General features: G+C 46.4%; 1 protein-coding gene across 1 annotated transcript; it reads right to left on the minus strand.

Moving 5' to 3' along the window:
• Positions 1-505: 505 nt before the first annotated feature.
• On the minus strand, positions 506-21,152 carry BRPF3 (bromodomain and PHD finger containing 3). Its single transcript, XM_017727186.1, has 14 exons — positions 20,837-21,152; positions 18,383-19,785; positions 17,328-17,456; positions 17,191-17,200; positions 15,807-15,938; positions 13,733-13,861; positions 13,067-13,379; positions 11,732-11,995; positions 11,073-11,576; positions 9,445-9,538; positions 8,279-8,376; positions 6,798-6,895; positions 5,159-5,313; positions 506-2,786 (listed from the first exon to the last, which is right to left on the minus strand). The coding sequence occupies exons 1-14, from the start codon at positions 20,906-20,908 to the stop codon at positions 2,603-2,605; spliced, it is 3,585 nt and encodes a 1,194-aa protein (XP_017582675.1). The 5' UTR covers positions 20,909-21,152; the 3' UTR covers positions 506-2,602.
• Between the last annotated feature and the right edge of the window lie 585 nt (positions 21,153-21,737).

Consider the following 21,737-nt stretch of genomic DNA (forward strand, 5'->3'; position numbering starts at 1 on the left):
CCCAGTCTCTTCCCCTTTCCCTTTCTGTTGGCAGTGGGGAGAACACAGCAGGCAGTGAGGCCGGGGCCAAGCATGTGACAGGCAGAGCCTTGTTGCCAATAAAACTCCAAACAGTATCTCAAGAAATCTCTTTCCTAAGGTGGAGTTGTTTTTCTCAGGCATTTGGACTTTTGCTGTCTTTCTGAGAGACAGACCTCGTGGTCCTTAGTTTAACATCAATTAAAAAAAGAAATAATTAAAAAAAACTCTAAACAAACAAAAAAACCCAACAAACAAAACCAGCACAAGGTGGGACCTCTCCATGCAGCACCCAGTTGTGTCACCCACGGCACGGGGAACAGCCTCACCCCTGGGACACAGTGGAGGCAGGACAAGAAACCCCTCCCTGTGTCACGTCCCTGTCATTGCTCTTCCCCCCTGCACCTGGGACCACTGGGATGATTAAAAGCCATCACGGTAAGTTCTGGATTTCAGGACAACATTAGCAAGGAAGAACTCTGTCTGAGGGTGCTGTTTTGTTGTTTTGGTTTTTTTTTTTTTCATACATTAGAACATTTATTTCTCAGAGAGAAAATATAGTCTCAGACAGTCAGATTATAGTAGGTAAAATTAGCTTTTTTTTTTCTTTACAAGCATAGATTTTCTTATTACTTCTCTTATACCATCTGATATAAACAATTCTAGAAAGCAAATAAACTCACTTTCTACAATAAATAGAGCAATCTGTGCTTTACAGCAGACTCACAGTAACATTTAGGTTCTGTAGCAACAACAGGGTATCAGCCAATCCAAATTCTAAAATCATTTAAAAACCAAACAAAACAGAGGAAAAAAAAAAAAAAAAGACCAACTCCCAAGACCTTAAAACATATACACAGGTCACTAGTCCACAGCTGAGCTACCACCTGGAAAAGTGTATGTTCCTTTAAATAAATTACACTGTGTGCATATAAAAGACCCAGCAACACAACTGAGGACTTCAAGAATGGTGACAATAGGTCTAAATAATTTAGAACATTTTACAGCTATATACACAACATCCTTCCCTAGCCACACTCCATGGGCATTATTATCACTATTAATATTTTTACAAACTCCTATGCCCCATCTCTATATGTTACAGGAATCTTAAAATTCCTTCAAATGCAGTTCCATGCCCCAATGTATAAGAAGTGGTATTTTAAAAAAGTAGAGCAAGTAGAAATGGCAGTGATTACTCCCTACTATTCATTATCATTAGTTATTATTATTATTTTGACTCCACATTCTCTTCAGTATGAAAAAGTTAAAAATAATAAAAAAATACTGAGTTAAAAAACAAAATGATGATATTCAATCTACAATCTTGCTTTGCACCTTTGGCTCTTTAAAATGGGAAAGCAAAGAGGGATATGCAACAGAAGAGATCAGAGAAATCATTAAGTCCTTGGCTAATAGAAAAGATTTAGTCACCAAGTTTCCAAACATCAGTTTGTCCCCGTTTTTTTGCAATGCAAACCCAAACCAACAGGGATTGTCTGGGTTTACTTGGATGACAACACTGGAGACCCACACACCAGGGAAGGATGTGCACGTGTGGGAGAAGGTGAACAGCAGAAGGGTTGTGTGCTCTGGTCAGTGCTTGGTTTCAGTCCAAAATGCATCAGAGGAAAACAGAGAGACAGAAAAAGGGGGGGAAAAAGGAAGAGGAGCCTTACACCAAATGTGCATAAACCAACACAAAAGATGCATCTCCCTCCAACCCTGATCAACCTCAGTGCCTGCAGAGCTGCTCCAGCTCATTAGACACCTCCAAAATTACTTCTTAAAAAAGGAAGTTTTCTTTCCTTAGATACTGTGCTAAGTTATATGAAATGTTACTGCAACAAGCAGAGTCACAGAAATCAGAACTCAAACATGAAACAACAAAATAAATTTCTAGACGTACATATAGACACACATCAGGTAATTTGACTTTCATCTTTAAAGCTCTGTGCATCTGTGCATGTAACTGTGCAGGGGGGGAAGGTTACCAAAATCTGAAGCTTTTCTAAATGCAGTGAGAGAAATCTAAACATGAAAACACAATGTAACGCAGGCAGGGAAATCACAATCACAGCTCCCAGCTACGATTCTGTGGGGTTTTTATGTGATAGGACAATGTCATTTAAAGAAAAATGAAAAGGCCAATGATGGTTAGGGTAAATTTGGCACAAGAAAGTCCAGTTGGGATATCTGTAAAGAGTCCTGGGGGTGCCAGGTTCCCAGGAATTACCTGGGACTGGCTGACGACTCAAAACCCTGGCAGTACAGGAGAGGCAGGGGCAGGGGACGGTGCATGAGGTCCAAACATCCAAGTGCTGTGTGCTCTGCTCACTGCAGCAACTCACCTTGGCTCCTGTCACCTGTCAGCTTTTCCCACCTACCTTACTCCCTGTAGACTACATTTCATCTCCTGCCAGCTCTTCAGCAAGACACATTCAGAAAGAAGCTGGACGAGGGGGTTTTTTTGGCACATTTCAGAGTACTCCAAGGAGTGCTGACAGCTGCTGGAGATGCTGCACTCTGGCAGTGCAGTGAGCTCGAGGTGTGGAGGAATGGGAGGCCTGGCCCCAGCAGCCCCTCACAGGTAGGTGGCCGGGATGAAGGGGTTGTCCCCCTGCACTCGGCTCAGGTGGATCATGGCTCGGTCGTAGGCCACCTGCACCGACTTGCGGATGCTGGTTTTGCGCCCCTCCATCATCTTCAGCTTGTCCACGGTGTCATCCACGCCCAGGGGAAAGACTTTGTCCCGTGGCAGCCACTGCCTGCAGCAGAGAGGAGTGCAAAGAGCTGTCACCTCCTCCCCAGGAGCAGTTACCCTCATGTAATGTATTTATTTATCATTAACGCCCCACAACAATGGTACAAATGTTTAAATCTCTGCATTTGGCATAGAAGAACCAGCTGCAGCCAAAATACCTTCTGAGCACAGTCTTCTCGCTCCTTGGAGTCCTTACTCAAGGCTTTCAATGCTCCTTGGAGCTCAGGGGAAAGCTGGAAATTCCTGTTCCACAGAGCAGCAAATACAGGGATGTCCATGGTGGAAAGTGAGTTTTTATCCATCCCCAAGAAAGCTCTGTCTTGTTCCAAGAAGCCGTGAGCATTAGTTTAGGTGGGTACAACTATCTGAGTTAGCACCTAGAACCAGGATGACACATCCCAAGCCCAGCATGACCCCAAGGAATGACTTAAATTGCAAATGCCTTGTCTGTAGCAAGCTTTTATTGCGTGGTCATTTGTCCAGGTTAACTGGACACTGAGAAATGTGTCACCCACCTCTCCTAAGGACATCCAGCCCCTTGGAGCTCCACCTCAGCCACTGCTGGCACAGCTCAATGCACCTCCCACTCAGCCACTATGGGCAATCCAGGGCAGCTCAGCTGATCTTCAGCACAAAGATGACAATTTCAGCCTTTGTCACCCTTCCACAGCTTCATTGAAGTCAATCAAAATTGGATCTGACTCCAAGAGGGGATTTTAGTTCTTTCCTGAGGCACTTCAGCTTCCCACAAACTGCAAACAAGGCTCTGAGTGGCCTCTTAGGAGTGTAAACATGCAGCAGAGCTTGTATTCAACGAGAGCAGGGCAAAGCCAAGGAAATGTTTACTTCTATTGGGAAGATAGCTTCAATTACAACCTTGGATTTAAGTTTTTGAAAACCAATGACTACAGCAACAGGAAGCATGGCAGTGCCATTGATTTTCTGCTACAAATCATTAGTCTCTCTTTGCAGAACATGCTCTTTATCAAGTGGTTCCTGTAATCAGGAACAGGGGAACAATGCAGTCAGCGTGCTAATAAAAAGCCTCAGGAGTTTTGTCTCCTGACACCTTTTTTTACCCAGAGGACACAGACACCCTCATCAAGTGATGTAAATGTGATCCCCTTCCCAACTTCCCAAGCACATGGCAAATACTTCTTCTTTGTTGCACCTTGTTCCCATCTCTTCAGACCCCATAAAACACTGCAGCAGCCCCCACATGAAAGGGGAACCCTCCTCCTCCTGCTTTACCCCGCTGTGTGTTTGGTTCTGCTCTATCTTCCCTCCAGCCCTGGCATCACCCTCAGGCAATGTTCACCCCCTTCCTCCAGCCTTTCCCTGATCTCTTGGAGCTTCCCTGCTCTTCCTAGAATGCCAGCACAAACCCGTCCCTGGGTTTGTTGAAGAAGGGCTCTTCAAACAGCACAAGGCTTCTTTTTAAACTCCTGATAATGTTATTTTATAGAGGTGGCAGAAGAAAAGGCATGCCCACCTCTCTTCTGTTCCCACAGCATCCCAACAGTCTAGCATCCACATAAACTGTGTTTCTGTGACCCCAGCTGCACACAGGTCCTGCCTCCTGTGTCACTGGTTACTTGGTTCATGTTCCCATGTGGTATTTGCTGGTTCAATAATCCAGTGGGCTCAGCAGGCAGCTGTCACCTCTTCCAGCATAAATCTCCAATTTCACAAATTTCCCATCATTTCACACACAGATTTCAAAGACTTATTGGTAATTTTAAGGCCCTTCACTGGTTTATGGCTTATTGTATCTGGCTGGTTGACTGTTACCATATGAGCATGGTCAGTAACTAATGCTAAAATCAGCAGATTCATCCTGTCTGAAGCACAGCAACAAAAGGCCTTGAGATATTTTTCCTGCTTTGAACCTATGTGCTTACACGTACCTTTTCCATCTTAAAGATCTTGATTTTTAAACTGCTGGTACTCAGCACCTCTGAAAAATCAGCAGAGTCTAAATAATGAAATAAACCCAGCATTCTGAAAGTGTTAGCCTGGAAATTTTTGGCAAAACTTTTGTGCAGCATTGGAACAGGCTGCTGGTGTTCTGAAGTCAAATGCTCTCTGTAATTTGCTGCAAACTGGCTCTTCATGTGCCTCAGTATTTTTGTGGTGATGTGAGCTCTGGGTGAAGGATGCTGGGCTGTTCACTGTGGAAGTGGAGCTGTCAGATGTTGTGCTCTTGGGCCAGGAAAAGCAGGCTGTCTTCTTTATTTAGACTCCTCGACTGCTGCGTGTTTAAATTCCCCAATTTACATGTAACACCATCATAATCCCTGTTTGCTCCCACATCCCAAAGATTATGTTAAATCTTCTCGCACACACTCACCACAGACCCCGTCTGCACACACTCACCAAGTTCTTTTGTTGTCAAAGAAAAGGACAAGGAAGAGCTTTTCTCCTGCCTCTGTCTGCCTCTGCTCCCCCAGCTTCAGCACATCCATGGGTGGCACAGGGATGGGGACTCCATTGTGGAGCAAACCCTCGCGCGGCATCTTGGGGTCGATAATCTGGGGACATGGGGAGAGGACATTTAGCACAAAACCCTTCCAAGCAATGAACAGAATGCATTTTTTTTTCCTCTTCTTTCAGTGTATCCAAGCCAGGCAAATTAAGTCTGCTTTGGGTGGGTAAGCAAAATTGCTTGTTTTCAGTGTCTCCCCCTGAAAAAATGTCAGCCTGAGGCTTCCCCTGTGGAAGGGAAGCCAGCCAGTCCAAAAGCCAGGCACCCCATCTTGAAAAAGGGATGCAACTGTGTGGTTCTGTGGGGCTGTAAATGCATTTACACTAATGTGTAACTCAGTACAAACTCAGTGTGTCCAGGAAAGGATTTCCCTCCCTCACTCCAAACTCATGCAATAAATGTAATGTTCCTGCTGTACTCCACAGGCAAAATGCAATTTCACAACAGCTCCATTCTGGAGCAACTCAGTTGACATCAGCGGCATTGCTGAGATTTACACTGAATTAGATCAGAATCAGGCCAAAGATTTTGAGAGTTGACAAGCAGTGCTGGCTGCATCAAGCCAGGGGAACAGAGACTACAGTAATTTTGAAGTCACAACAGATGCATCAATTCTCCCCATATGAAGCAGAAATGTCCATATCCACATTTGTGCTATGTCAGCACAGGAGGAAAAGAAAACAGCAGAGGGTGGCTGCAGTACTCAGTCTGTTCTTCTTCCCCTCCTAAGGGCTTGAAAAAGTAGATTGGCTTTGACATTGGACATCTGTAGGAATTTATTAAAACACTTTACCACCGCAACAGGCTGCTTTAAAAAAAGCCTTTTTTGGAGGCAATCTCAGGGGTTAAATCCATTCTAAGGCACAGTTTAACTCAGGCTGTAGCCACGTGGAGAACTAAAACTGCTTTGGCTGGCCAAGATGGCCAGCAGATCCATGGATGTTCCCTAGTCCGGGTTCCCACTTGGAGTAAGAGCAGGGGTGAGGGTCACACTTCCAGCAGAATCTGCCCTTTTTGATGGCATTAATAGATAAATATCCAAAGACAGATAAACAGGAAGAAATAACATTCAAGGGACTGACACACGCATATATGCTCAGATTTAAATCAAACATATGGCTGTTGCAAGAGGATGTAGACATGACAGGGCCAGCTGGGCACCTACAGATGGAGCTGTGCTCACTGAACAGGAAATCGTGCAGGCAGTGGAGCCTGGTGCCTGCATTCATAAAATTTAGGTCTTCTCATCCCCACAGTACTGATGACTTTCCTCAGAGGAGAGGGGAGTGAAAAGAGCTCCTAGCCCTGACAATGAGAGAGCAATGTTTTATAAATCCTCTGCCAAGCTCTGAAACAATGAGCACAGGGAAAATTCACAAAAATCCTGCAAAAGGGAAAGGGGGGAAAAAGCACATATTACATTATTTTGGGAAGTTTTCTTTTTCTTTCTGGTTACACTGCACAACAGCACTGTGTTCTGGGCTACCTGAGCTGCAAGGTCAGGTTGTGGGAGAGCCACAGGGCACTTACCAAGGCAGGGTAGGAGGGATAACCACGGCACTTGGCCCACACGAGCTCCAGGGGCTCCAGCTCAGCCTGGCTCTCAAAGGACATCAGGAGAGGCCTGCCTAAGGGACAGCAGGAGACAGAGCTTAGGAGCTGTTACCAGCAAGAGGGTTATGAAAACACAAGGAACCACACTGTCATCTAACCCAGGCCTCACTGTCTCAGTAGCAATCAACTAAAACAGATGAACTACTGTAGTACTTAAAGCACACTCAACAGGACAAAGTGGAAGATCACTTACTGTTTGTATCTATGTGCACTTGGTGTTTATGATAAAATTCAGCATGTACCAAGCTCCAGCCTGGCCACAGGGGATGCCCAGCCTGCTTTATGCTCTATCAGTACAGTCAAGTTCAGCATTAAGATAAAGCCACAGTCTCCTAAATCATGTGTCTGTGCATGCATGTGGCTTCACATGAACTCTTCAATACAGGAATGTTGACTGAGTCAGTGAAATCAAATGGCCATACAAGAGATGGATTTGGTCACAGATATGAAATGGGCCAGCTCCTGGTCCTGGAAAAGGAGTAATCTTCATTGATGAAAATTTTACAGCACGTAGTGCTTGCTCTAGGGAAAATGGTCAAATATTGGCATTGAAAACTGAATCCAGAAAATGCTGAGTACAACCCAGCTGAGCACCCTGTCAGGACAGATCTGATGTGCTTCTCCACTACTCCACTCTAGATGTATTCTTTCATTAATGAAATCATAATCCAAACTCCAGAACTGTCCCACTGATTCCAGTTCTCATGGCACCAGCCTCACTCTGTGAGCTTATCTCAGAGCAGGCTGCTGAGCACTCAAGGTCCAGGATAAGGTTCTCAGAGAGCCACGACAAGAGCCAGCACATGGAGCTGCACAGAAAGGCACAGGAGTACCAGGGCCTCAAAGCTGAATTCTGATCTCAGCATAAACCTGCAATAACTCTATCACTGACACACCCCATGAAACACAACAGTCTGGTCGTGTGAGCAGATGGTGCAGTGCCTTGATTACAGGAATGTGACAATTCTACAGATGTACAACACAGCCTGACAAAGACAATTTCATTACAAAGATCCTGCAAGCAATTCAAGAGGGGACAGCTATGAAGTCATCTCCAGAGAGACCCCTCTTATAATTATGATTTCCTGTTTGTGTTACAGCATCATTAAAGAGTACTAGTACCAAAACAGGAGGAAACAGTGACAGGCACGCTACACATACGAGCCCTACAGAAAGCAGCCCTCCAAGGAGAACACAGGGCACAGGCCAGTGCCCGAAAGGTGGAAGCAGGAAAAACGTTACATGCAATAACCGAAATCTGTAACAAAGCAGGTAATAATGCCCAGGCAGGTCCAACCTGGGTAGTTTGTGCAGAAATGGTTCCTGGTGTGCTCTGAGATGTGCTCCCCCTTGTCCAGGTGGGCCCAGAGCAGGGGGTGCTGGGCAGCAATTCTCACCTGAGCCACTGAAATCAGAGTCTCCATTCACACCCTCCAAGAAGGGCACCCGAGAAAGAGCCGGCTTCCCTCGACTCCGCTTGGGAGGCATCAAACCACTGTCAGGAAGATATGGAAAAGCAGGGCATTAGGAGAAAACAGATTATCCTTGACAACAAAGACAATGGATTCCCCAAATCTGTTTAAAATGCCGGAAAGTTACTGCACTGGTGCATCACTGACATGAAAAGAACACTGAATACTTGTGCAAAATGTGATCTCTTCTGGTGAAAGCACACTGGGCATTATCCCAGCTTTCCCAGGAGCCATGAAAAGGCCTCACAGAAACTAAGCTGTAAACATGAGGAGAAACCCAGTGAAGACTTCACACCTGAGAGCTGATGCAATGATGCCTGGAGCTTGCATGAGCTACACCAGTTGTGTATAGACTTGAGAGATGACACAGCAGCCCTCCAGTACAACTCCAGTATGACACTGGACTTTGTCAGCCCATATCCTGAACATCCTTTCACCCCATTACTACAAACATTTCAGAAAATGGACCACCTCCACCTCGAGCAATCGTATTTTTTCACATATTGTAATTTTTTTTTTTCTTTCACAGTTTTGTAATAAGCAACCTATTGTGAGTGATTTTGGTGCTGGAAAAGAAAGACTTGAGAAAAAGTAGTAAAAAGAGCTGTTCCTGAATAGAGTAATTGTACAAGTTATCCATGAGACATCAGAGGATGTCAGGTGCTTGCTTTAAGTCTGTTCAGTCATGTTTGAACTGCCCATTTCTGCTCTTAAACTTCTGAGAGGAAGAAAGCAGCTATTTAGTAGGTGGTAAAAGTTGAGCTTTACTTGCAGTGCTGAACTGAAAAACTGAATTCAAGTTTTTTCCAGTTTTATGTCTCAAGAACTGTAAGGCATGCTTCAGCAGAGACGATGTGCATGCACCGAGAAAGAGAAGTGTAACACACACCCACTTGCTTGAAAAATCAAGCACTGGTTTTGGGACCTGCAGCTGAAGAGGACAGGATGAAAACTCAGCAGCTTTTCATCTTTTATAGTCAACACACAAGTAAGTAACAGTCTGGGCTGGGTTTGAAACTAAGAAGTCAAAGAACAGAACCAGAGATTAATCCAAACCCAGCAGGTGTTCCAGTTTTGCCTGGGGCACTTACCTGCAGGCTTCAAACACCAGCCCACTGCCCAGGGCAGAGCTGCACTCGGAGTCAGAGCCACTCTCTCCGTGTTTTGCAAAGCCATTGGTCACTCCTGCCGAGGAGACAAACAGGAATGACAAGGAATGACCCCTGAGAGCATCCCCAAGCCCTGAGCAAGCACAAGAAGCCAGGTGACCGTGGCCTTCCCCCAATCCATGGACCCAGCACACCCACACTCCCATGGGCTCACAAGTCCAACAGCCACACAACGGGCAAATTCATGGCAAAGCCTCTGTTGTTTGCTTTCTAGCTGTAAATATGGGATTGTCACAAAGAGCACATTTCTGGGAAACACCTTGTTGTGAAAATCCCCATCACACTGACCTGCTTCAGCAGTAACACAGACTCATCACACCAGACACTCCCTCCAGTCAGGACAAACCACTTGTGTTTGAAATTGTGGAAGGAACTGGAGCTGAATCCCAAAGGCAATGGTGCAACTCCGAAAAAAGCCAGCTGTGCTGTTTCAGCAGAGGAGAAATGTCACTGCCTATTAGCAGTGATTTTCCAGCACTCTGCCTTCATTTTCCCTGTTTTTTTTATTTCAGCCTCTCATTCTGACCTCTATCCAGTGTGGATGACAACTTTCTGCTTTCATTACCAGGACATGATGATGGCAAGTCCCTCCACTCTTTGGAGAAGTCATTTGTGTTTCCTTTAACCTGTCCTGACAAGCCAATCCCCACATTCCATTGCTGTCCTCTCACTCTCAATATGCTTGCAACCTTATGAGCCAAATAACTATAAGATAATATTTGAGGTGTAGGCTAAGTCAAACCTTCCAGATGGGAACTGTCCCATAATGACTGTTCACAAAGAACTAAAAAGAAATTACAGTGCTGTCACTCAGACATTCCTTTCCTCTTTTGTCTTTCCAAATTTTGTCTCAGCTGCTTATTCTCATTTGCAGATCTAATTTGAAAAGAAACCTGCTTGGTATTCCCACTAATTTTATTTAAATTCCAGAAGTGATTTCAAATTAATGTTTCAGTTACTCAACACTGTGAACACTTCCAACCAAATGCATCATTTCTGCAACAGGAAACTCTCCTAAGAGTGACCAAGATACAAAAAACCGCCAGCCAGGCCACTCAACAGCTTCCTAAGCGGCTGGGCACACTGGCTTGCTCTACAAAAAATGGGAAACTCCCTCTTACAGCAGCCTGGCAAAGAGGAAAATTACTGGTGACTGCCCTGGGCTTCATGTTGGTAACTTTAAATGTCTAAAATGGAGGTGACTAGAGTTGAGCTAAGATACCAAAACCAACATGTACAGTCAGCAGAGAAGTGCAACTCATTATGGACATGTCTTGTCTGCCCTATTTATGAACACGTGAAGAGATGCAGCTTTCACCAGGCACATCTGGTTATGAGGACTGTGTTCTCCCCTAAGCATGAAGTCACTTCCAGGCGTGTAGTTTGGACACAGAAGTTTTTACAAAGCCCCAGGATTTCCCCCTCCAGAGTTTCCAGAAGGAAAAGAAATCCCAAGAAATTACAGAATCAATTAGAAAATACCTCTGAGACCATCGAGTACAACCTAGGACCCAACCCCATGGCACTGTCACAGCCAGCCCTTTCCTCACCTCTCTGTCCTGCCTGCCTGGGTGATTTCTCTCCGTTGCTGTCACTGCAGCTCCTGCTCTGGGAGCGTTTCCGCGCCTGTCGCTCCCCGTCAGGGCAGGAGGGTGAGCGCTGCCCGCCCTGCCTGTGCTCCTCCCCGTTCTCCAGGGAGCACTCCAGACCCCGCTGCAGCTTCACACCGTTCTTGGCTTTTTTAAAAAGGACAGATGTCCTCCGGCCCACGCTGCTGAGGGCGGGGCTGGCAGGGCTGTCCGCAGGGGGCAGGGCCAGGCCGTTGAGGCCGTTGTTGGACAGCAGGCGCTGGAAAGCCTGGCTCTCCTGCTGCAGAGCCTTCTTGTCAAAGAGCTCCCTGTCCGACACCATCCTCTTCTGCAGCTGGTTCAGGGACTTGCTTTCACTGATGGGTTTGAGTGTTGGAGGATCCTGCAGAGAGTCCAGCTCTGAGAGGGTGGGTGCGGGTCCTGTGGGCTCCAGGGTTGGAGGGTACGGGAGCTTGGCACCGCCTGCTAAAGAAATAAAGAATCTGCTTGAACATTTTAAAAGGAGTTATTCCCAAAACTACCAACAGGCATTCCCAGCCTTCACTAAGGTCACAGGAGAAACAGCAGGTTTTGACTGCTGACGAGCACTAGAGACCTGGAATCAAAATCCTGCTGCTCACCTTTCTCCCCTTCCTCATCCCCTTCCCTGGACGTTGTCTCCAGCCCCTCCCGTGGCACAGTGTCCCCGTTGGGCAGGGCCTTGCTCTGCTGCTGGGCCAGTTTGTGGCGGATGGAGTTGATCTCGCGCCGCAGGAGCCGGATGCGCCGCGTCCGGGCACCGCTGGACCGCATGGTGCTCACCGTGTCCAGCTTCTCCAGCAGCTCCTTCAGCTGCGCCTCCAGGGACAGGTGAGCCCGGTTCTCCGGGACCAGGATGTTATCCACTGCAGCAGAAGAGATGGAACAGTGAAGGAAAGGAGTAAGGCTTCTTGGAGAAGCAGCTGGGGCCAGTGCCAGGCCTCATTCCCTTTGATGCTATCCATGAATCAATCGCTTTAGCCTGGGGATTTAGCAGTCAATAATCTTGGAGCTTGGAGTTCCTTCCTTTGGATAGAAAGCAGCTGATTTAACTTGCACTGTCCTTCAGTTCCTGTTACTGCCCCAGGAGCAACAGTAAAAGGACATGTCTGTACTGCACACAGAACAGCTTGTGGCCAAGGCTCTTGTCGGAAACCTATCTCATTGTCAGATTAAATGACAAAATCAGACCACAAACAGAAGTGGCTGAAACATAACATGTTTGCCATTCTTCTGGCTCTGCTGGAGGGCTGGCATCTGCAGGAGCAAGACAGACAGCTGAACACCAACACAAATTTCATAATGACTGTCCATCTGCACCCAAGAGGGCTTCAACATTCAGGAACCAGATGGCACACTGCAAGCTCTGTGTGTTTGATGGCTGTACTAGGTTTAGCCAAGTTATTCAACCAATGCTTTGGAGCTGCATCTCAAGAAGGCTGTGGGAATGGATGGGGTCATGTTGGGAATGGGAAGTCTCAGCTAAAAGGATGGCTTAGGTGACCCCTCGTCACCCCCTTTCAGCCCTCAGTGCTCCTCCTAACCCAGCTGCTGTACATCTTGCCAGTTTACAATGAAATGTATGAGCTTTCCCCAGAGCAAAAAATCCCAGACCCACCTTTGCACTGCTCTTTAAAATAGCAAGTTCGTACAACATTCCTGCCACAAATCAAAGAGCACGGGCAGTTTACAAGGCTGTGCCAACACAGACATGCACTAGGAGAGCTGGAGCTAAGCTGCACCTAGCTCTGAGTGCCCAGCTCACCTGAAATCCCACTCTTTGAGGTTCTAAGGGAGTTAGAAATGTGCCTAGGTAAACAGATGGATAGGAAAATTCTCTTATGCAGAATGGCTAGGATTTCCATGCAGGCTGAGTGATGTGCTCAGAACTAAAGCTATGATCTGCCTGAGAGAAAAAACCATTAATCATTACTCACCATCCTCCCAAGAAAAGCGGTAAAAGTCGTGGGGTTTGGGCGACTCAGGCAGGTGAATCCCCACGCCAGTGTCAAAGCCGATGCTTTCGGCCTGGCGCCGCGCGTGACGCAAAATCGCTCCCCCGAGGTCCCGGAGCCGGACAGCTGCTCGGTGGAAAATCGTGTCTTTAGCATTATACCTCATGCAGTTGGCAACTATAAGGTTAAAGTCTTCCTCAAACTCATCCAAGGTTCGGTACAGGTGGGACTCCAGCTTCCGCCTCATGGTGGAAAAATCCATTGGGTTGGAAATGAATTCCAGGTAATCTGGAACCTAAACATATAAAACCTGTACAATTACAAAAACCATTTACTAGCCAACCAGAGCGCACCCAGCACAAGAACTCTTAATGCCCTTTCCACTGGCAAGGGGCAGCAACAGATGTTCATTTCTGTGTCACCCAGGCAAGGCAGACACACCCTGGCTCTGCAAAACATTACTCGTCCAAGATGTGCTAAAACTTCCAGAAAAAAATACCTTTTTTTTGCCCTGGAAGGATACACACATCACGAGTCCTTTTTGAGATATTCTTAAGTCCACCAGCAGCCTGGGACAAGGTGGTTTGTGCTTCTGCCCAGCAATATCTCATCTACAACCCACTAAACACCTCTAGGAAAGAGACTTGCCTCGTTCAGGTTAACAGGCTCTGTGAAGATCTGGGCAGCATCCTTCTCCTGCAGCAGGTCCAGGGTTGTGCGTAGCAGGACATTGAAAGGGGTCAGCTGCAGCTCCATGGCAGCCTGCTGTACCTTGACCTGGGAATGGGAACACAGCCATGAGGACAGGATCTGGGAGTGGTGTCTTCCTCCAGATTCTTCTGAATGATCCCCCCAGCTTTACTCAGTGGTGGAAACCTCAGGCCAGCATTGCTGTAGAACTTCCAGCAAACACCTTGCACTCTCCAGGCGCAGGATGTACATTGCCCAGTCTAACTGCACAGTCCAATCCTTTCACATGGGGAACTCCTGTTTATTCAATCTCACAAAGTCAAAACAAGAGGAAACCCCAGGAAATTAAAGGATACTACAATTAAAAATGAAAACAGGCTTTTCACGCCTGGTAAATTATCCTGGAGAACTCCCTGCCTCAAGATACTGTTATCATGCCAATTATCAACATTATATAAAAATTAAAAGTATGCAGGCATTTACATAAACAACAACATCCATAATTAAACTAGAGAGCAAAAACAAAGTTTAAGACATAAGCTCTCAGACTTCAAGGCAGAAACCAAACAACAGTGGTTAGATGTCTGCAAATTCCTAATACAGTTTCTTCTATCCTTTAGGAAGTCTCCAATAGTGTTTGTTTTTAAGCAAACAAGTTGTAGCACAGAAAATCTCTTACACTGAAAATCTATTCAAATAAGACTGGAACAGGATAAAAGTATTTATTCATCCTTTAACATCTTCATTTCTTTGATCCTATAATCACTTGTTATGTCATTAAATCAACACTTCAATAATAAAGGTAAGCAAGTCTGTTTACACATAGCAAACTGTATTTGATGTGCTCAGCAACAAGACAGCATCAGTGAGAGAACGAATACAGACAGATAAAAAGACCACACTTTTTCCCCAGAACAGGAAAAAAGCCAAACAGAGATGCATGATTCTGGAGAATCCTTCTCCACTCACCTGAAAGCTGTGCTGGGATAGAGCCCAACTAGATACAGTTTTCTGTGGTATTTTATCCTTTTTAAAGCACACCATAGTTTCCATAAGCTTTTATGGATTTAGCCAGCTGTGATAAGATTATAGCAAGATATCAAAAGCAAACAAAGCCCAAGAATGATTTTTTTTCCATCCTCCTACCTAAAATATGTTCACGCAGCAATGAGGGCTGAGCTACTGATGTAAATCAAGGACAATGCAGTCAATGAACCATCAAGAGGACTCAAAAAAAGCTGTGGGTAGTTTCTGGTCATGAAAAAATTGCTCTCAGTGGAGCTGTGATCACAGAGGATGCTGCTTTCCCTCTCCCTGAAGAGAGGCTGGAAGCATCCAGGCAAGGCCTGAGGATGTGTATGGACTCCCTGTGTGCCCAGTGAGCCTTTGCTGGAGCTGCCCTGGAGGATACTCCAGACGGAGAGCACAGCTGTGGGTGCAGCAACCAACGAGGTAAGGACAGCAAAGACAGGCAAGGCTGGCAAGCATTGGAAGCAACCAGTGAAACTTTGGAGATGTGCACATAGGTCAAAGAAGAAATTGGAAAATTTACTAAATGGTCTCCATCTTAAAACTTTTTCTTCTAAAAATGTCCTTAGAGGACAAACTACAGGAATTTTTAGCTTTATAAATTAAGAACTGAATTGTGATTTAGACCTCTCTCTGGAGCAGGTGTTACCAAACTCCTGAAATAATCATGAAAGGAGACCTAACTTCTACTCTGCAAAACACTTGGTCCATGCCCAGAAATAGAAGGGCTTCTGTAGGTCAGGAATCCAATCCAGTATTAATGATGGAAATACATTTTCCCAGCACTCCGGAGCCCAGCCCTGGTTCTGAGGGCAGAGGCTGCACAGTGCAAACCTGTGACTGGCACAGGGAGAGGTGGCTCTGCACACCCAACAGTGAGAACCGATGAAAAGAAGAAAAGGCTCAAGAAAAACTGTAATGCTCCTCCTGTGCCTCCTGCAGCACAGAGAGCTTGCATGGGACTGAAACTGAGTGCAGGAACTCCAAAGCCAGAGTTTCCTACCTGCTCCCGTTTGAGCTTTTCCCTCTTCCGGATGAGCTCGATGAGCAGCCGAGCCCGCTCCAAGTCGTGCCGGAGCTTTTGCCAGTACTTCAGCTCTTCCTTCACTGCACTCGTCTTCTCATCCTGTTCCTTCTGCAAGATAAAAGTGGGGCAAGATAAAAAACACAACAGGCTTCCTGTGCTTCCTTCTTTTTCTAGGAATCCTCTGGGAATTGCTCTCAGAGTCTTCCTCTTATTCCCTTGTCAGACCATGTCCCCTCCTTCCTCCAGCATTTAGCTGTCTAACAAAGAGAACATCAGATTTTCTAGATTTTACCTTATCTGTGAAATTACCCCAAATTATATTGCAGCTTCACCCTGGGAACACACTTCAGTGCCTGCTCATTTACACCCTCCGTGCTTTTACATCCATGTTTATCACAGAGGCTGGAAATCTTTCTGTGCATTGGAGCAGCATCCCAAAGCATTTACAGTCTAAAGTGAAGGCAACCAAAAGTAGAGGAGGGAAGAGCTATTCTTATCCTCTTTGTAACCTGTAAGAAATAGAGCCATGGAAAGACGTTTGCCAAGAATGGCCAACACTGGGAGATGAGCTCACACCTTCCAAGACACAGTTCAGTGGCTTCACAACACAATCAACCTTCCTCTCCTAAATCTGTAGATTTTTTAATGGTTTGGATAATATACTTCAAGGGCATGCACTTTCACATGATTGCCAAGAGGACAATTGCTTCACAAGATCTTCATGGTTTATATTAATAGGACATTTGTTTTTAAGAACTTACTTATGGTAAATTGCCAACATAATACACCAAGGAAACGCTGCACTTTCCCAAGCTCTGCACTGATGAGTGGGGAATCATTTTTTTATTTAGCACCCAAAGCAGTCTTGGAAACCAAAAGCCTATAAATTCCTCCAGCTACAGTAAAAATACACATGTACATTGTATACAATCCCTACTGACAGGCTGTGTTAAGAGGGTAGAGTCCTACTGCTTCATTACTCCACCAACTACTTCTCATGCCAAATGCTGTGCTGCTTAATAGCACCAAGATCAAGTGACTCCAGATGCCAGCTCAAAAGAGGAAGCAAAAGAGTCCAGAGCTGATGATTATGTCTAAATGTGCTGGGATGAACAGAAATTGAAGCTCCAGGAAGAATGACTCGAACTGGAATTTGGCCATAACTCTGGAGTTAAAACCCATTTTCTTTACTCACTCACAAGGGAAGTATTTTTATCATTCATCTAAGAAATCAGGCCACCAAGGGCCCATCACACCCTTGCACAACCCTGGGTCTCCTGACTCAGGGGAAAAACTCCCTCCTACCTGCTGTCTCCCCAACACCAACTTTAGTGGCATCATGGATATCCCACTAATACACTAACTCAGTTCTTCAGGCATGAGCATGCCAAGAGGAGACCAAAAGAGACCTAAACCTGATCTTTTCACCCTCACTCCCCTCCCCAGCCATGTGTTAAGCTCATCTCCTCCTGGAAGCCAAGCTCTGTGTCCTCCCACGTGGGCTCAGCTGGGGAGCAGCTGGGACCTGCTCGGCGCTCCTCTGGGCTCAGCAGCCAGTAGTTGTGCAGCCTCTGCATGAACTGGTTCTTCCTCTGCAGGGAGAGCCCACTGCAGATCTTGTTCAGCCTGAAGGAAGCAGAGAGTGTCATGGAGCCAACTGTTTTGCAGACCCTTGGGTTTCCTGAAGAAGCTTTGCAGTGTTATGTCAATGCACACTCTGAGGTGTGCACAACCACATGAACTGGGACGATCTGGGATCTCCTCACATGCAGACAGATGTGCCCCTTTTTCATACTGGAGGGTCCCACCAAGCACTTGCCACAGCATGAAGTATGAAATCATCAATTCAGCTCCAAGCCTTAATTTCAGAACTACTTCCTGTGGCAAGAACTTTCCAGGGGCTGTTTAAGTTTGATGTTACTAAGCTGGAGCCTGGGAAATTAACTTGACAGAGTCCAAGAATAATATATCACTTATTTTGACCTTTGCTTACCATTCTTAGATTATACATGGTGCCTTAGCAGCCTATCTGTTAAAATACCAGTGACACATCAACACACTTCCTAAGGCACCAAATAAAAATTCAGCACTACCTAGTTCTGCATGAGGAAGAGCTAGGAGAAAAAAATACAAAAATACAGCCAAAGTCAAAGCTGCTTGCAACACTGTCAGGTTTGACACACTCTGTAATAAAAGGAGGAGTTAAAAAACTATGAAATGAGATCTCAAAAATTTTAATAGTGGGATGGCCCCTACCCTATTTTAAAAATACTTCATGGCATACGGGTGTTTGCCATTAGGGACCACCACAGAGTCTGCATTACACAATGCAGCTTGAGATGGCTGCTCAGCAAAGCCAGAAAACCTCAGTGACACTCAGTTAGAAGAAACCCAGCCACGAAGTATGCTACAGAGCACTCTGAACAGTTATTGCTAAGCCTTGACTGAAGATTCAGTGTTTCCAAGGTCAGCAATGAGAGGGACTGAGTCCTTAAAACAGACCCTGTTCAGCTCCAGCTGTTCAACTCTTTCCTTAAACCTGCAACACTCACCTGTAAGAGGGAATTTGTGCAACGGTCACCACGGGCATGGACGAACGCCCTTTGGTCACATCACCAGGCTCCTTTTTGATCTTTTGCTTCAATTTCACTTGGTTCTTCTTCACAGACCCTTTGGGAGAACCAGAATTGGCTTCCTCCTCTTCCTCTTCCTTCACAGTTACCTCCTGCCCATCACCACCAGCAGCTGGAGACCCTCTTCTCACCGTGCCAGGCGGGGAGTGACTCTCACAGTAGGCAGTCTTACGCACGGTGAACGTCGTGCCGTTGATGCTGGTCTCCCTCATGGGTTCAATCTTCATGAAGAGACCAGCTCTCTGTGCACAGGTGACGTGGAAGGCAGTGTAACAGTTCACCTTGTGGCATTGGATAGCAGCTCCCATGCCCTTCTGCTTGCAGATACAGCATGTGAGCTTCCACCGAGCTGGAGGGATGTTATTGATCCCTTCGATGGGCTCCAGGAACACAGTGTTTGCAAAGCAGACCTCTGGGATCCAGATGGCACAGACCACATGGGCCCAGCGGCCATCACTGGTCTGCTTGAAGGCTCCCCCTTTGTTTGGGCAAAGAACACAATCCACAGGGCGAGAAGGGGACTGTAAACAGCAGCGGCAAAGCCACTGCCCCTCAGGGATGTAGGGTACACCGTAACACTCCTGGTGCACGGCCAGATTGCAAATGTCACAGAACAGGATGACATTGCTGTTGTGACACTCATCGTCCATGCAGACACAGCAGAAGGCATCCTCATCGATGAGGAACTGCTGAGCCCCGTTGTTCCGGCTCTCAAGGTACGACTCCTTTTCCAACCGATCCACCAGCAGCTCAAAAGTGTCAGCAGAAACTGTCCCGTAACCATCAGCCCTTCTCTTCTCGTTGACCATCTCCAGCCATGCGAGATCCTCCTCATCCATGTCATACTCCACTTCTACGTCGAGGTCCTCGGGAGGCTTTTCAATGTACTGGTAGTAGGCAGCAGGGAGGGGAGGGGCATCCGGCTGGCTGAAGGAGTCCACCACACGGAACTTGGGTTGGGGCAAGTGCAAAGACATCCCTGGTGCATGTTTGGAGCAGGACTCCTTCTTCTTGCCTTTGGAAGGTGTTTTCTTAGATTTGGAAGTGAAGAGGGGCTGCTCACTGTTCTCCTTGTTGCTGTTGCACTCATTGATGTCCTGGGCTGTCAGCTCGTCCTCAGTGATGAGCTTTAGGGGGTCGTAGATGCTGATGCGATGGAGCCGCCCATCAATGTCCACCTCCACGATGCGCTGGGCCTGGGCGTAGGTCAGCGTCTCTCGGGTGGGGGAGCACTTGAGGCTGTAGGGTGAGGGAGAACGCCTCCCCTCCAAGTGCTGCCGGCTCCTCCTCCGGGGCTTCCTCATCCCTGTGGTCCAGAGACGCTGTGACATAACACAACAGAGGACAGTGTAAGACAAGGACACAAGCAAGAAGCAGCACAGACTGAAAAACTCACTCAATGCTGCAACAGAGCAAATTTCTACCAGAGACTCCAGAAACTTCAGGCTCACTGAATCTCCACACCTTAGATACAGGCAGGTATTTGATATATCAGCCATTTCTTGCAATGTGTATCAGAGCAATGCACAGCACCTTCCAACTTCCTCTCTTTGCACCTCAGATATACATTCCACCATACCACCAGTGACAAAAACTCAATTTGACAGCACAATATACAAGCAGTCTGCTGTGTACCCAGATCAGCAAACCATTCAGATCCCCTGAAATTCACACACTGTTCACATCTGCTGGCACCATTCACATATTAAGCTCACACAAACCAATGAGTTCTTCTCTGCTCTTTTGCCTGTGACTTTTCTTTTATATCCCTGAATGTCCTGGATGTTTTCCAGGTGAAAAGGAATGCACTGTTCAGGTCTTATGAAAGCAGTTTCCAATTTTTTTTTTTTTTTTGTCAGCTCCAGATGAGAAAACTAGTGGTTCTCCCTCAGTCCAGGAGGGAGCTTCTCCAAGTTTCACAGCTCAGTGCTGCCTCCACCAATCCTTCCATTCTGGCACTGCAGATGCAAAAAAATCCCATAATGAAAAATCATCCTCCAGCTTTGCTTTTCCTTCTCTCAAGGGTCACAAGCAGAACCAGAGAATGAGCTGAGCAATGTAGCAGAGACCAGACGTGCATCTCTTCTGCTCTTCCATGAGGAAGCAAAGAGGAATAAACATGGCAACAAGCAGCATGGATCCCAATGGCCTAACAGGCTCTGGCGTTAGGCCACAGTTCCCATTCATCCACCTGAGCCAGCTGCCTATGGAGACTCTGCAGGGCTACAAGCAGCAGAACAGCAAGACAGCTTCCAGCACCAGGAACCATGCAATGGCATTTGCTCAGAGCCTTAACAAAAAGCCCCAGCCAGCTCTGCCCTCGCAAACTGCTAATCAGCAACCCAGATAATTAGCTGAGAGTCAGCTGCTGACATTAAGGAGGTGCCTGTCAGAGGGGAGCAGAGGAGAAGCCTGGGGAGGTGGTCTGGGGGAGGATTCAGACATGGTGGCAGCAGCTCGGTGATCAGAGGGTGAAGGCAGGAGCTGGCAAAGACAGAAAGCAGAGAGGAAGCCAAGTGAGTAATGCAAGAGAGAAGGGCAGAGTCAAGGATGGGAACATGACTTATGGGAATAAACGAGCTGAGGCTGAAAGAAGTCGGAAAGGAGACAAAGAAAAGCAAATGTAAATTCTCTGTGAGCAGATAAGCCAGCCCAGAGCTTATCTGTTGCTATGCAGAGGCCTGAACCAGCACCTCACCCTTATTTAAAGCAATCAACATATTCAGTTCCTTTCTTTGGGACCCACAGACAAGAAGAAACACTACAAACCCACAATCTGTACTCAGCCAATGCAGTATTTGTGTTTTATGAAGGACACAGTTCCAGAAACTCTCAACTGTGTGCCACAGCAAGCAGCATCTCACAGGACCAGGACCTACAAGAAGTCCAAGCTTATTCCAGAAAGAAGGAACAAATTCCAGGAGCAATACTTTTTTTCATTACTAGTTCTGTGAACCATGAGATTAAGCCACGACACCACCTGTGTCTTACGAAACAAACAGGCTCTGGGAAAGGTTTCCAAGCTCATCCCTGCATCGACAGAAATAAGCTGCAGATGCCAGTTTCAGTATGCACACCCATAATGATGGAGACTGTAAATGCAGTTTTACTTCAGATGTAAAATAAAAGATCATCATTTCTACCTGCAAATATAGGTACCACAAATTTTGGTGGTACCTTTGCCTTAAAACTTTAATCAGTCACTTGATCCACACACTGCAGACACCCAACTGCACTCATCCTAGCTGAGCTCCAACGGCTTCAATCAGCAGGA

The sequence above is a fragment of the Corvus brachyrhynchos genome, unplaced genomic scaffold, assembly GCF_000691975.1.
Source record: "Corvus brachyrhynchos isolate BGI_N302 unplaced genomic scaffold, ASM69197v1 scaffold72, whole genome shotgun sequence".
NCBI classification, from domain to species: Eukaryota; Metazoa; Chordata; class Aves; order Passeriformes; family Corvidae; genus Corvus; species Corvus brachyrhynchos.

What these genes read in the sequence shown, in the direction of transcription:
- BRPF3 (XM_017727186.1), bottom strand. Translation starts at nt 20,908, where the DNA reads ATGTCTGAATCCTCCCCCAGACCACCTCCCCAGGCTTCTCCTCTGCTC. An exon ending in ATCCCTCCTACCCTGCCTTG is followed by an intron (nt 5,314 to 6,797) that starts GTAAGTGCCCTG and finishes CCATGTCCCCAG; the next exon opens with ATTATCGACCCCAAGATGCC. An exon ending in TTTGACAACAAAAGAACTTG is followed by an intron (nt 2,787 to 5,158) that starts GTGAGTGTGTGC and finishes TCTCTGCTGCAG; the next exon opens with GCAGTGGCTGCCACGGGACA.